General features: G+C 39.6%; 1 protein-coding gene across 1 annotated transcript in view; it reads right to left on the bottom strand.

Moving 5' to 3' along the window:
* Window positions 1–15,580, bottom strand: part of TPH1 (tryptophan hydroxylase 1) — a 29,707-nt gene extending 14,127 nt beyond the window's left edge. Inside the window, exons 1-3 of the mRNA XM_064288364.1 lie at window positions 13,259–15,580; window positions 6,422–6,605; window positions 3,732–3,832 (exon numbers count right to left, since the gene is read on the bottom strand). Of these exons, the coding sequence (XP_064144434.1) occupies window positions 3,732–3,832; window positions 6,422–6,605; window positions 13,259–13,615 (642 nt within the window). The 5' untranslated portion in view covers window positions 13,616–15,580. The remainder of the gene's footprint in view (window positions 1–3,731; window positions 3,833–6,421; window positions 6,606–13,258) is intronic.
* Between the last annotated feature and the right edge of the window lie 567 nt (window positions 15,581–16,147).

Here is a 16,147-nt window from a genome sequence, read left to right as displayed (position 1 = left end):
CATAATTGTTACTATAAGCAACCACTTGTTAGAACTTTATAATCATTTTTATTCTAAAGTCACTATAGTGGCTACGAAGATGAAATCCTTTGAGGAGTAAGAAACATGCCACCCTAGTTACATGCATGGCTCTATTCCACAGGTGAGTTTGTTTTTTGCTTTTTCATTATCATTTGACTACTACATTTTCAGTTATATTTTCCTGTGATTTATAATAATTGAAATAGTGATTTAACTAAATCTAGCCTTAGATTTTATCACAAAATGCAAACATATCATTATTTGCACAAGGAAATGATAATAAAAAACACAGGTTAGCAACTTTAGAAATTTATACCTATGAAAAATACTTGTGAAAAAATAGATAAAATGAGGAGTTAAAAAGCAAAATCCAGGCATAAACAGCCAATAATGCAAATAATAGAGGAAAAAGGAAGGACACCGAAAAGGGGAACATGAGACTCTTCCCTTTAACACAGATTTATGAGCCCCTACCTAAGGAGACCTGGTGTCGCAATGGTTAAGCGCTTCACTGCTAACTGAAGGGTTGGTGGTTTGAACCCACCCAGTCACCCCGAGGGAGAAAAGACTTGGCAATCTGCCGTACTGATGATTAAAGCCTAGGAAACCCTATGGGACAGTTCTACTCTGTTATATGAACAAGACACAATCTGGGTCTTCTAGTAATTGACATTAACTGTTAACTGTAAGACTATGCGGTAAGTGCTTATTAGAGATACACACGAATGCCATGGGAATTCAGAGGAGAAGGTCATAATCCAGTGTATGTCAAAGAGGACAGTGGGGCTCAGAAAGGCTTTCCAAAGATGACTCCTGAGCTAAAAGGAGACAGCAGAGTGGAGGATAGAGAGGACAGCGCAAACAATAGCACAGAGAAGAGAAGCAGCACGTTGCTCCTAAGAAAATACGAACAAATGTTGCTGGGGTTTGCAGAGTAAGGTTGAGCACTTTGAGAACTAGTTCCAAACCAAGCCACACCCGTTGTTGTCAAGTCGATTCCAACTCATAGCCACCCTATAAGACAAGGTAAAACTGCCCCATAGGGTTTTCAAGCTGTACATCTTTAAAGAAGCCACTGCCACAACTTTCTCCCACAGAGTAGCTGATGGGTTCAAATCACTGATCTTTTGGTTGGCAGCTGAGTGCTTTAACCACTGCTCCACCAGGGCTCCCTTTTGAACTAGTTTCAAACCACTCATTGCCATCAAGTCAATTTTCACCCATAGCAAATCTATAGGACAGAGTAGGACTGTCCCATAGGGTTTCCAAGGAGTAGCTGGTGGATTCAAACTGCTGACCTTTTCATTAGCAGCCTAGACTCTTAACCACTGCACCACCAGGGCTCCTTTGAGAACTAGCTGGGGCCCTGCTAATTAAGGCTCTGTTAAGAAGCTTGGATTTTAGCCTTTGACTAATGGGAAGCCATTGGTGACTTAAAAATAAACAAACAATAGCTTTACTGAGATATAATTCACATACCATAAAATTCACCCCTATAAAGTGTATAATTTAATAGATTTTAATATATTCACAGAGTGGTGCAACCATCACCACTATAACATTTTCATCACCCCAAAAAGAAACACTATACCCATAGCAGACACTCCCCTTTGCCCTCACCCTGAACCTCATCCCCTCCAGTCACCAGTTGTTTCCGTTAATTCTGACTCATGACAACCGCATGCGCATCAGAGTAGAACTGTGCTCCATAGGGTTTTCAATGGCTAAATTTTCAGAAGTAGCTCGCCAGACCTTTCTTTCCAGGCACCTCTCGATAGACTCAAATCTCCAACCTTTTGGTTAGCAGCCAAGTGCCTTAAATGTTTGCACCAACCAGGGACTCACTCCCTCAGCCCCTAGCAATCAGTAATCTACTTTCTGTTTCTATGGATTTGCCTATTTTGGACATTTCATATAAAAGAAACCATATATGTGACATTTTGTGACTGGCTTCTTTCATTTACCACAATGTTCAAGGTTCCTTTGTGTTTTAGTATGTATCAATACTTCATTTCTTTTAATGGCCAAGTAATATTCCATTGTATGGATATCCATCTACAACATTTTACTTATTCATTCATCAGTTGACAGACATCTGAGTTGTTTCTTCTTTTTGGCTGTCATGAATAATGCTGCTATGAATATTTGCGTATAAGTTTTCGTGTGGACATATGCTTTCAGTTCTCTTAGGTATATACCTAGGAGTGGCACCATTAGTAATTTTTAGGCAGAGGAAGGATATGGTCATACCGGGGTTTTCAGTAATTCTAGTGTCTTGCTTACTTTGAACATGTTATCAGGAGTGACCAGTCCCTGGAGAAGGACATCATGCTTGGTAAAGTAAAGGGTCAGTGAAAAAGAAGAAGACCCTCAACAAGACGGACTGACACAGTGGCTTCAACAGCGCACTCAAACATAGCAATGATTGTGAGGATGGCACAGGACCGGGCAGTGTTTCATTCTGTGGTATGCAGGGTCAATATGAGTCGGAGCCACCATGACAGCACCTAACATAACTAACAGTGACCATAAGGAAGTGGCAAGACTGGAGGCAGGAAGACCAGTGAAGGAATATGGTAGCCAGGATGAATAAGGAACAGCTGTAAGAAATATTCAGGAGGTGAAAATCACCAGGACTTGGCAATAGATCAGTAACACTGATTTACTCACCTTTCCATAAACATGCCCCAGGTTTTCCCGCCTCTGAGCCTTTGTTCATATCATTCTCTCCTGAATTGTATTTCCTCTCCATCTCTTAGCTTCCAAAATCCCGTAAGGCCCAGATGAAATGTTGCCTTTCTCTGATCTCTTCAGCTAAAAGTCATCTTGTGTACATTCCAAAGAAATTCATTCATGACACTTACCACACTTCTCACGTTTTATCGTGTGTGTGTTTATTTATATACGTGTGCCGTATCTTTTCAACCAGGCTGTATGCGCCTTGAGGGTAGGACAGCAATTCATTAATTCCAACAGTTACTCAATAACATAGAATAAGTGGATGGATCGGGAGACGGTTGTCTAAAGTAGTATAAGGTCACACTTACATAGCTAATAAGTAGTAGAAACTCGAGTAAAGTCCTGGTCTGTGAGACTTCACAATTGCACTTTCTTCTCTCCTCCTTTCCCAGGGACCTAGAGCTCTGTAGGCAATCCTAATGCTCTGGGTTTAATAATTCTCCAACTAAAATATGCTTATACTGTATCCCATACAATGTTTCAAGGAAATAACTGCTTAGTTCATCTAATAAACCAGTCATGTGGGGCAGCATGGGTAATAAACATCTTTCTCCTTTCTATGTTTCCTCTTCTTTCCAATAACATATTATTTATTAGAAATAATGTTATTTTTATCAAATTAATATTAATACATCATTATATGTTTATTTCATTTTAATAAAAACTGACTGCAGACGCTGTCTTCGCTTTAGAACAGCTCTTGGAATAGCTCCCAGTAACAGGAATGCCAGGCATGGGACAAACGTTTTGGAGCCAGTGAAATTAGATGCTCTTCGGGCAACCAGTTGCCATTGAGTCAATCAGTTATTCTCAATTCCACCAAAATAAAGATCTACTAAAGCTTCCTGAAATCAGGATTAAGACAAGATTCCACTTAGACTAGAATAAGCATTTTCTCAAAAATAAATTGCCCTTAATTTTTAGTTTTGCTTTAAATTCTTTTCAAGAAAATATTTATTAGAAATATTTACAGGATGGTCCGCATCTAGTTCAGATCCATACATCAGAACTCTGTTGGCACAGTAGTCCAGGTCAGAAATCTTCTTTGGAAACCAAGGAACAGTTTCCATACCTGCAAAAATATAAAAACCACTAAAAGTTGAAGAGATAATCTTAAATAATGCAGTAAGAAATTAAGAAAGACATAAATGCATTTGGATGAGATTTTTTGAGTCAGGTTGATTTTCAAAATGTTGAAGAAATGCTGTACTTTAGTACCAGAACAAAAGTTCGCACCCAAAATTTTTAAATCATATACTTAGTTATTCTTAAAGGAGGAGTAAGGATGTACAACTCTATTTATAGACCAAGGGGCAAACTTAAGAAGAACTTTGAATGTTTGTTTATTTTTGTTGCTGAAGAGGATTTTAGAGGTCATTTGTGTCTCTGCCACCTTGATCGTCTTACCATTCTGCAGACATATAAGTCCTCATTAGACTCTGGGTTTTTTGCATATGCTGTTGGCACAAACTGTTTGCACTCAACTACTAACCTAAAGCTTAGCAGTTCTAATTCATCCAGCAGCGCCACGGAAGAATGTCCTGGGTATTTGCTTCCATAAAGATTACAGCTAAGAAAGCCCTATGGAGCAGTTTTATTCTGTAACACCGTGAGTCAGGATTGGCTCAATCAATGGCAAAGAGTTTGGTTTTTTTGTTTAGTTTTGTTTTTGTTGTTGGTGCTGTTGTTCTATCTGGAAAACCTATCTCCATCTCACTTAATCTTCTGTTTTCCTGAGATTATTCTTCTAAACCAGACCTCCTCATTTGGCAAAGCCTTCCCTGACCTCCAAGTGAGCTAATTCTGTCTTCTGAGTTCCCAAGATGCTGTGCTTCCAACTCTCTAAAGCCTTTTACTGTCTTTTAATATATCTACTTGTATATCTGTCTGACTTGCAAGACTGGAAACTAGGGTAAGGACTATATGTATTTTTGTACCCCCATTTCTTATCAGAAATATCTGACATAAGTTGTTGTCATGAGGTACCATCGAGTCAATTCCGACTCATAGTGACCCTACGGTACAATAGAATAAAACACTGCCCGGGCCTGTGCCATCCTCATAATCACTGTTATGCTTGAGCCTATTGTTGCAGCCACTGTGTCAATCCATCTTGTTGAGGGTCTTCCTCTTCTTCACTGACCCTCTACTTTAACAAGCATGATGTCCTTCTCCAGGGACTGTTCCCTCCTGATAACATGTCAAAAGTATGTGAGACAAAGTCTCACCATTCTTGTTTCTAAGGAGCATTCTGGTTGACGTAGGTTGGTGTACCCTAAATATCAACTGAACCAGCTATCCAAACTCCTCATTTTAATAATGAGATATCCAAAGTCCAGAGAGGTAAAATAACTGACCCAAGGTAACTTATTTCTAATGGAAGACGGAGGATTAGAACCCAATCCTCACATCCAGTCCAATGCTCTTTCTAACATACCCGAGAGTGACACTCAAGAGATTTAACAGCATATACAACAGAAGCACTAATCACTCAAAAATAGACACAAGCTGAGTCCTAGTTTCCTTCTTTGCCTTTAGTTGCTTATTGTGGGCATGAGACTACTAGGACAGGAGCTGGCACAGCCGTGGGGAGGGAGGCTTCAGGCATGATAGGGAGCATGTAAGGGACTTGAGGAAACAGCTATCTGCCAGCTAGAATAGAAGTATACCAATATTGTAAGAACTGGTACAGCCATATGTATATATCGCAGATGAATATCAGTCCAAATATTTGGACTGAAGGCATTATTTTAAATTGAGTACCATACATAAAATGTGGTTGAATTATCCATTTGTTTATTGCCCCAAATGAACTACAAAAATTTTTTCACAAATGGAAGATCTTAGCCTATGTCTTTGCTAGCCGAGTATCTGAAAACTTAGAAGGCTTTATTGCTTTTCATTCGCTTTTGGTGGGGGACAGGACCATTGTACATAGTGTATTTCACATTACTCTTTTCAGAAGCTGTCAACATTCTCAACAAATTCAAATATTCACTTAATATGTGCTACAAGCAGCTATGATAACCTCGGTGGGAGTTATTAAGTGCTTAGGAATTGCAAAATGGAGATTTTGTAAAATGAAGAAATGGATGTCGATTTGGAAATAGAGAAATAGCATAATCCATTCCTAATGATTTTGAAGTCTTTTTTATACTCAAGGTTTCTTTCTCACCCCTCTTGCACTTGATCAAATGTTGCTTTGTAATTTTTCTTCAGTATTTTGAGCAATTAAAGTTTGTGTTCCCTTCCCTACCAGGCTGTAAGAGACAGTGTTTCATGATTTTTTTTTTAATTGTACTTTAGATAAAGGTTTACAGAGCACATTAGTTTCTCATTAAACAATTAATACACATATTGTTTTGTGATACTGATTGCTAACCCCATGACATGTCAACACTCTCTCCTTCTCGACCTTGGCTTCTCTATTACCAGCTTTCCTGTCCCCTCCTGCCTTCTTGTCATTGCTCCTGGGCTGGTGTGCCCACTTAGTTTCATTTTGTTTTACAGGCCTGTCTAATTTTTAGCTGAAGGGCAGATACTGTTTTTGTCTTACTTTCATACCTTCAACATAAATATAAGATTGAACACATATTAGGTACTTAAGCTTTTTTTTAAAGTACTTAATCTTATGAGCACTATTTTCACTTTTCAAACTTACCATCTTCCTTCACAGTAAAACTATCTGATGGATTCACAGACAGAACATTAGTATGAGACTTCAACAGATGAAAAATATCATTCAATTGTTCTCTGTTGATATCACAATCAACAAAAATCTCAAATTCTGAGTTTCTTCTCTTGGATTTTCGGGACTCAATATGGAACAGGTTCACATGCTTCTCCTGTGTAAAGCAGAGAGTGAAGATTGCATGTAACTTCCTCAGTCAATCTCACAACAGAACAACCAGAATGGAAATAAGGAGTATGTTCACACATTGTGAAGAATGTAACCAATGTCACTGAACAACTTGTGCAGCAATTGTTGAATGCAAACCTAAACTCTGTAAACCTTCACCAAAAACACAATAAAAAATACATTTTTAAAAAAATCAATTTCACTACTGGGGAAGCCAGCACAAGGCAAGGTCATGAAAGCTCCATAGACACATCCAAACTCTCTGAGGGACTGAATTACTGGGCTGAGGGCTGTGCGGACCATAGTCTCAGGGAACATCTAGCTCAATTGGCATAACATAGTTTACAAAGAAAATGTTCTACATGCTACTTTGGTGAGCAGAGTCTGGGGTCTTAAAAGCCTGTGAGCAGCATCTAAGATGCTCCACTGGTCTCACCCCTTTGGGATCAAGGGGGAATGAAGAAAACTAAATACACAAGGGAAAGATTAGTCCAAAGGACTAACAGACCACAACTACCATGGCCTCCACCAGACTAAGTCCACTACATCTAGATAGTGGCCAGATACCACCACTGACTGCTCTGACAGGGATTACAATAGAGGATCCCCAACAGAGCTGGAGAAAAACATAGAACAAAATTCTTCTTACAAAAAGAGACCAGAATTGCTAGTCTGACAGAGACTGGAGAAACCCCAAGAGGATGGCCCCTGGAAACCCTTTTAGCTCAGTAATGAAGTCACTCCTGAGGTTCACCCTTCAGCCAAAGATTGAACAGGCCCATAAAACAAAATAAGACTAAAGGGGCATACCAGCCCAGGGGCAAGGATTAGATGGCAGGAGGGGACAGGAAAGCTGGTAATAGGGAACCCAAGGTCGAGAAGAGAGAGTATTGACATGTCACGGGGTTGTTAACCAATGTCATAAAACAATATGTATGCTAGCTGTTTAATGAGAAGCTAGTTCTGTAAACCTTCATCTAAAGTACAATTTAAAAAAAAAAAAATCAATTTCACACTGGTCATAATGGCCAAAAGGAAAAAAGGCAGTTTTTAGTGAAGCCAACAGCAAAAATAATTTCCCTTAAATATTAGGTACTATTCAAAAGAAACCAATAAAATAATATCCACTAGAGGTTTGTTTTGTTTTGTTTTTAAGAGGTCATCAGGTTGTCAGAATTGATTGCCACTCAAATCAAAATACCAAGCGTCCTGGATAAAAAGAAGCTTTTTGAAAATTCTCACAAGTAAAAGCTAGTTTTCAGAGAAGTGATATTCAAGTTAGTCCTTTAGAAAGAGAAGTTTACTTTGCACAAATGCATTTAATAAATTTAGATGAAAAGCGTGAACACAGTGTTTAATACCTCAAATCTCCTAAACGAGAAGCCTAGTAACCAGCTGCACCAGATTGCCTTTTCTGATCTCTTCCTGTGTCAGCTTGAGCTGTGGGTCCCCTGTGAACACCTGGGAGGGGGCTATCTTCTCTTACGATTTGGGTAGCTGAGATAAGGTATCAGTGAAACATTAGGACCAATCACCCAACAATGCTTTAACTTTTAAAAAATGAGAGGGTTGGGGTAGATAGAAATTATCAGTGAGCCAACAACAAAGGAGAGTGAGTGTTAGGGGGTACTGGGAAATTGGAGTAAGTAGGGATTATCCTGGAACAGAGAATTTATCATGGAATTAATAAAAGACAGCCAATTAAAAATATATACAGGAATTGATTGGGAGTAAAGGAGAATTTCATCTATTTCTTATTAATTTTTATAAGAATTCATTCATAACTATTTCCTGCAATTAGAAACTTAATTTTAAAAACAGATTAAAATAGTGATATGTATATTAATATATAAATATTCTATTTAAAGTAACAGTAAAAATTATAAAATAGAAAATTCTAAAGAAATTTATAGGACACATATAAAAAATAACTAGTAAAGACATAAATGACTTGAATAAATATAGAGCTAAACTATGGCGAAGAATCAATTCTTCCTAAATTAACCTATAAATTAAATGTTATCGAAATGAAAATTTCAGAGGAATCTGATGAGGAAATGTAGCTAAATAATTTTAAAGTTCATCTAGAAAAAACATACAGTCAAAAAATTCAAGAAAATTCAGACAAAATCGGAGTAATAAATGACACATTCCCTATCAGATATTTCAATTCACAGAAACAAAGGCAAAGAGAGGTTAAGCCATTTACCCAAAGGCACACAGCTAATAAGGGCTGGAGCTAGAATTTGAACTCAGCTGTCCAGCTCCATAGTCCATGCTCTTAAACACTGTTGTAACCCTCTTGTACAAGAAAGAAAGAGTCAAAATAGTGGATCATATGGCTCTTCTTTGAACAATATTTGCATAAACTCAGTAATGAAGATATTAAAGACTAATATAGCCAAAAATTGGGATGCAACTACTTTGGGAGCATGGGGGGAAGCGAAACTGAGGGGATTGACTCAAGAAAGCTAAACCTTTAGTTCCATTGTAGGAACCCAATAGATAATATCTACAATTGAAAAAAAAAAAAAAGAAACAGCGGAATAAACATATCATTTAGAAATATGGAAATAAATGCTAGAAAAAAATAGCTAAGAGAGTTGCAATATGGCTGCCTCATGTAGGTGTCCATTATCGGGGTGAGGATAAGTAAAATGGGATGGCGGCCCCCAAGAACACTACAGCAGTTAGAAAAAACAAGATGTACACACAGTAGCCTGAAGGGTTTTTTAAAACATAGTGCTTAGTAAAAAAAAAAAAGTCTGTAGAGTAACATTTATATTAATTCCTAAGGTACGTACATACAAAAACGCTACATATTCTACAAGTATACATAAAAATGAATGTACAATAGCAAAAAGCTGGAAGCAACCAAGGTGTCCATCAACGGATGAATGGATAAATAAATTATGGTGTATTCACACAATGGAATACTACACATCGATAAAGAACAGTGATGAATCTGTGAAACATTTCATAACATGGAGGAACCTGGAAGGCATTATGCTGAGTGAAATTAGTCAGATGCAAAAGGACAAATATTGTATAAGACCACTATTATAAGATGTTGAGAACTAGTTTAAACTGAGAAGAACACATTCTTTTGTGGTTATGAGAGGGAGGAGGAAGGGAGGGTGGGAGAGGGTTATTTACTGATTAGATAGTAGATAAGAACTACTTTAGGTGAAGGGAAGGACAACACTCAATACAGGGGAGGTCAGCACAACTGGACTGGACCAGAAGCAAAGAAGTTTCCTGAATAAACTGAATGCTTCAAAGGTCAGTGGAGTAGGGGCAGGGGTTTGGGAACTATGGCTTCAGGGGACATCTAAGTCAATTGGCAAAATACATTCTATTAAGAAAACATCCTGCAAACTTTGAAGTGTGGTGTCTGGGGTCTTAAATGCTAGCAAGCAACCATCTAAGATGCATCAATGAGTCTCAAACCACCTGGATCAAAGGAGAATGAAGAACACCAAGGTCACAAGGTATTTATCAGCCCAAGAGACAGAAGGGGCTACATGAACTAGAGACTACATCATCCTGAGACCAGAAGAACCAGATGGTGCCCAGCCACAACCGATGACTGCCCTGACAGGGAGCACAACAGAGAATCCCTGGGGGAGCAGGAGAACAGTGGGATGCAGACCCCAAATTCTTATAAAAAGACCAGACTTAATGGTCTGACTAAGACTACAAGAATCCTGGTGGTCATGGTCCCCAAACCTTCTACTGGCCCAGGACAGAAATTATTCTCAAAGCCAACTCATGGGACATAGATTGGACTGGACAATGGGTTGGAGAGAGATGCTGATGAAGAGTGAGCTACTTGCATCAGGTGGACACTTGAGACTATGTTGGCATCTCCTGTCTGGAGGGGAGATGGGGGGATAGAAAGGATTAGAAACTGGCAAAACGGTCACGAAAGGAGAGACTGGAAGGAGGGAGCAGACTGACTCATTAGTGGGAGAGTAAGTGGGAGTATGCAGTAAGGTGTATATAAGTTTATACGTGAGAGACTGACTTGATTTGTAAACTTTCACTTAAAGCACGATAAAAATTATTTAAAAAAAATGAATGTACATATCAAATGTATTAGAGCAGCTGTCTATGGGCAAGGGGGAGAAAATGGAGCTGAAAGGGAACAGCTAAATAAAACAAGAGGAGATTACATGGGTCCATGATGATGATGACAGTGTACATGTAATCTAACAAGTATGATTAACTCAATCCCCTGCTCCTAAGGTTAATAAAAAAAAAATCAGTGGACCTTGAGAATGAAGAGAAATGGAGCAGAGGATTGCTGGGGTTTTTCTCTTTGTTTTTATTTTTTAGTAAGGTTTATAGTTCAGATTGACTTTTTAACCATATCCAAATATTCTCTGATTAAAAAAAAAAAAGTTGACGGAAGAAGAAACACAGATAATTTAAATATCCAACAGTAATCAGCAGAATAGCTAATAATAATAATAAAATTATCAAATTTGGGGAGGGGCAGGGGAAAGGGAGGGAGGTGGTATCATGAGTAAGAGTGTTCATAAAACGGAGTAAACGAATATTGTGCTGTGAAGTTGATAGCTTAAAGAAAGATATAAGAGCAATATTTAGATTTTTAAAGTTCACCACTAAAAGAACTGAAGAACAGAAATGGTTAAAAGAGGCTGCCTCTAGATAGTGGGACTGAACAGATGTTATGCTGAGTAGGAAAACCAATGTTTGTCATCACAAACTCTTCTAGACCATTTGAGTACATAATCAATCTGTTAAAATTTAATTCTTTGAAAATATGATTTTAAAATAGCTATTTTTTATATATATATTTTTATATATTAATATGTCATATAGATCATAAACTTGATTTTTTTTTTGTGCTTTTAGTGAAAGTTTACAATTCAAGTCAGTTTCTCATACAAAAACTTATACACACATTGTTGTGTGATTCTAGTTGCTCTCCCTACAATATGACAGCACACTCCTTCTCTCTACCCTGTATGTCCCGTGTTTGTTCAACCGGCTTCTGTTCCCCTCTGCCTTCTCATCTCTCCTCCAGACAGGAGCTGCCCACATAGTCTCATGCGTCTACTTGAGCTAAGAAGCACATTCTTCACCAGTACCATTTTAGGTCTTATATTCCAGCCTAATCTTTGTCTGAAGAGTTGGCTTTGAGAATGGTTTTAGTTTTGGGCTAACAGAGAGTCGGGGGGCCATATAAACTTGATTTAAAAAAAAAAATAGCTAACATTTATCAATCATTTACTTTGTATTATCCTAAGCATTTTACGTATATTACCTCTACAAAACCTCACAAAAGCCCTCATTTTGTAGATGTAAAGACTAAAGCACAAAGAGATTAATTAATTTGTCCACAATCACCCAGCTAACATGTGACACAGCCAGGATGTAAACTCAGAAAGTTTGTGTCTGGAGCCCAATACCCTGACTACAATGTCGCTCTAGTAGCATAATTTAACTCACCCCTTACCTCAGCACAAACCTGGGCCCTGACTCATGGCGACCCTGTGTACAACGGGATGGGACCGTTCTGATCCATAGGGTTTTCAATGGCTAATTTTCAGAAGTAGATTGCCAGGCCCTTCTTCCTAGTCTTAGTCTGAAAACTCAGCATCACGACAACATGCAAGCCTCCGCTGACAGACGGATAGAGGCTGCACTTGAGGAATATTGGCTAGGAATTGAACTGGATCTCTTACATGGGGGAGAACTCTACCACTGAACACCACTGCCCTCATCTGGTACATACATACCCATTGCTGTCTAGTCAATTCTGACTTATAGTGACCCTATTCTTTTTTATAGGACAGAGTAGAACTACCCCACAGGGTTTTCAAGGAGCAGCTGGTGGATTTGAACTGCTGACCTTTTGACCAGCAACCAAGTTCTTAACCAGTGTGTCACCAGGGTTTCATCTGGTATATATAAAAAAAAATAAATACTATTAATTTGAAAAAATACTTGCCTGACTGACCTCTATTTACTTAATATAGATTTATACTGAGTCAAAACATATGAACATTTTAAGGTTCATAAGAAGCCCTGATGGCGCAGTGGTTAAAGCGCTCAGCTGCTAACCAGAAGATTGGCGGTTCAAGCCTGCCAGCCGCTCCCCTCAAGAAAGATGAGACAGTCTGTTTCCATAAAGATTTACAGCCTTGGAAACTGTATGGGGCAGTTCTACTCTGTACTACAGGGTTGCTATGAATTGAAATTGACACGACGGCAGTGGGTTTGGTAATACATATCACCAGATTGTTTCCCCACATGGTTGCACCAATTTATCCTCATACAGAAGGTGTATGTGACTGTCAGATGTATGGATGGTAGGGAATGCAGAATCTTTGCTCTTTTACTATATGAAAAAAAAAATCACAGATTTCTTAAAATTTGCTTCTTTAAAATCTATGAACACTTTCTCCTCCATTTCCTTATTAGCTTTTGTAGCTCCTCATCCATAAATTGTTTCTATCCTTTGCCCAGTTTTTAGAATGAAGCAATATTTTAAGTTTTTAACAAACTGCTCTGCCCCATCTCTAAATAATTTACAGTAATTTATATTTTTAAAATAATTTTAGAGGCTTGTACTTAGGAGTCTTACACAGAAATATGGGAAGTGTTTACCTGGAAGATTTTCAGTGCTTTTATAAGTCCTCCAACTTCATTCTTTAAGGAAAAAATGAGAGTTGCTCTTCCCCTTTCTAGGGAATGGTCTCTGTTCTCCTTATTGTCTTCAATCATGATGGATTTGGTGTGCTTCTCTAATATTAAAATATGAAAATATAGATAAAAGGCTAAATAAGTTGTGCAACATAGACAATATTTGACATCTGAGGGCACATTAACTTTTTCTGGCCTCAGTTCCCTCTCATCTGTAAAACACGAATATACAGATATGCTTTGAAAGTCTGTTATAAGAACAAAGAAAGATGAAATGCTGCTTAGTACAGTGCTCAGAAGTAACAGGCATACAGTACACATAGTTCTCTTTTCTTTTTTCTAACCCAATCCTTCGTTCAGGGCATGATTCAAGCCAACTGGCTTCGTGCAGACTTCCCTGACTACTGTAGCCTGAGCTGAGCTCTCTTCCTCCATGAAGCTCTACCCACCCCCCACACACACACAGATTTAGCACTTGATTATACAAGGTCTTGAATTGCTTTTCAACTGTTTTACTCATACATGTCTTATCTTCTAATAAAGCAGCAAGTTCCATGAAAGCAGGAAAAAGGCCTTCCATTTCTTTTGTAACTCAAGGGCCTGAGCAGCCCCAGACGCATGTAGACTAGAAGAATAACTGCTGGCAGTATAGATTTTCTTTTTACATCAACACTCTGACAGACCGATGTCAACTGGCACTTTCTCTCTTCTTGAGAAAGGCAGGGAGCTCTTCTCCCATTGCATTTCCTGGCCTGACGGAAGAGGCGTCAGCCATAGGAAATAAGGAGGACATACCAAGGAGGTTGGAAGATCAATAGCCCCTTGGTAGAATATAAGGCAATCTGTACCCTAACTCTTGACTAACTCTTTTTCCCCTTGGCTTAATCAGTAGGATGTGTGAAAAGAATTCATTTGATCTAGGAAGCACAAAACCCTCTGCCGTCGAGTCGATTCCGACTCATAGCAATCCCATAGGACAGAGTAGAACTGCCCCCCAAGGTTTCCAAGGAGCAGCTGATGCTAGTGGATTCGAACTGCCAACCTTTTGGTTAGCAGCCATAGCTCTTAACCAATGAGCACAAAGCACTATCAAATTAAAACCTTCTAAAGACATTTTATTTAAAGACATGGATGCTGTCTGAGGTCAGAACAGTGCACAGGGAGCAAATTCTCTAGAGAGGTCTTGATTTTCTTTTCTAAACAGGAGATAATGAAGATGAAATACAAGAGAAAATACTGCCCAAGGAAAACATCATCCTAGGAAATAAAGACACTGGCAAAGAAAATGGAAATAGAAGGCACATCCCTATCTGAATATGGTCTAATATGATAATAATACACGTACAAATACAGTGATAAAATACATAATGCACAGATTATAGCTTTACAGAAACATTTATAGTTACTTTAAGCTGTGCTCACATCTACTTTTAGACCAAATAAATAAATTCCATCTTTCTTTGAGAATTAATTGACAAGTGCCAAATTTACTGGGTTAGAATTCAACTGTAGTCTTTTTCCCCCAAATCCAATTAGAGTACAACATCAGCAGGGAGATAATTTTAAACTTCTGAAAATCAAACTGTCAGAGTCAAGGTTAAGCTTACCTGGACCATTCACTGGATCTGATCTACTATGACCTGTGCCTCTCTGCCATTGTAACCTTGTGCCCAAGCTCTTAAGAAGCCCTGGTGGAGCAATGGTTAAGTACTCAGCTGCTAGGAAGGTAGGCAGTTCGAACCCACAAGCCACTCCACAGAAGAAAGATGTGGCAGTCTGCTTCCCTAAAGATTACAGCCTTGGATTCTCTCTGTCCTACAGGGTTTCTGTGACTCTGAATCCACTAAGGCAACAGGACACAAGGTTAGTCCCTGTGTTGGGGTGGAGCTGATGGGTTGGGTGTGATGCTACAAGGTTTTGCACCTGACACTTCCTTTTTTTTTTGTGGCGTGGGGAATGTTTGAGGGTGGGGTTCCATCTATGGGAGGAGAAGGAAAGAAAGATGTTGCCCTCTGAAGAAGGAGAGGAAGAAGAAAGCGTTTCTGCTGATAAAGAGGAGTCACGCGGACTTGGGTTCAACTCCAAACCCCAGTTTCCTCATCTGTATAATGTAGGAAATACCTGCCTCACAGGGTTTGCTGTGGAGGTAAAATGAGAGGACGTGTAAAGTGCCCTCAGGAGTCAACTCACAATTCCCAGACTCGGCTCCGCGTAGGCATCTACCTGCTGAGAGGATGGCCCTGCCCCTGCCCCGTGCCAGCCTAGCGCCCCCAACTTCTCCACAGTGGCCCCATCTCCGCAGCAAAAGGCCACCCACTCACCTCGGGCGCCGCTAGCTGCCGCCTGGGTCAGCCCGCGGGCCGCGCTGCTTGCCTCTTATAGGAGCGGGCGTTGGAGCTGGCCAATGGGCGCCGGGGGCAGCCGGACAGTGGCCAATGAGAAGGCAGGACCGACGGGCGTGGTTGGGATTCGCCTGCTAGCCGGGGAGCTTCCACTGGAGCTGACCTCCGCTCGGGGCTAACCGCCCCCGCCAACCTGCGCCCTGACACTCACCCACTGGGTATATCTGGCACGTGTTTTTAATTAAGCTAACTTTAGGCCATCCTTAACTACAGAAGTCTGACTAATACTAAACAGTGCAGAGGTGGAAGCTCCCTCCAAACCAAGATAATATCTATTATCTTGACAGAATGACCTTCTATGGGCGTGTACTGCCTCTCAGGGTTGGTGACCAAAACAGGAATCCCCCACACTCCTGTTTAAGGTCACCTTGAAGGAGTGAGCACAGCAAGAACCTTCTCCAAGCCTCTCTGAACATCCCCAGGCACCCACGACCTTGGGAAACTCCAGACC

The sequence above is a fragment of the Loxodonta africana genome, chromosome 7, assembly GCF_030014295.1.
Source record: "Loxodonta africana isolate mLoxAfr1 chromosome 7, mLoxAfr1.hap2, whole genome shotgun sequence".
NCBI classification, from domain to species: Eukaryota; Metazoa; Chordata; class Mammalia; order Proboscidea; family Elephantidae; genus Loxodonta; species Loxodonta africana.
Note: the sequence above shows the minus strand (reverse complement) of the source record. Positions and strands in the feature narration are given on the sequence as shown.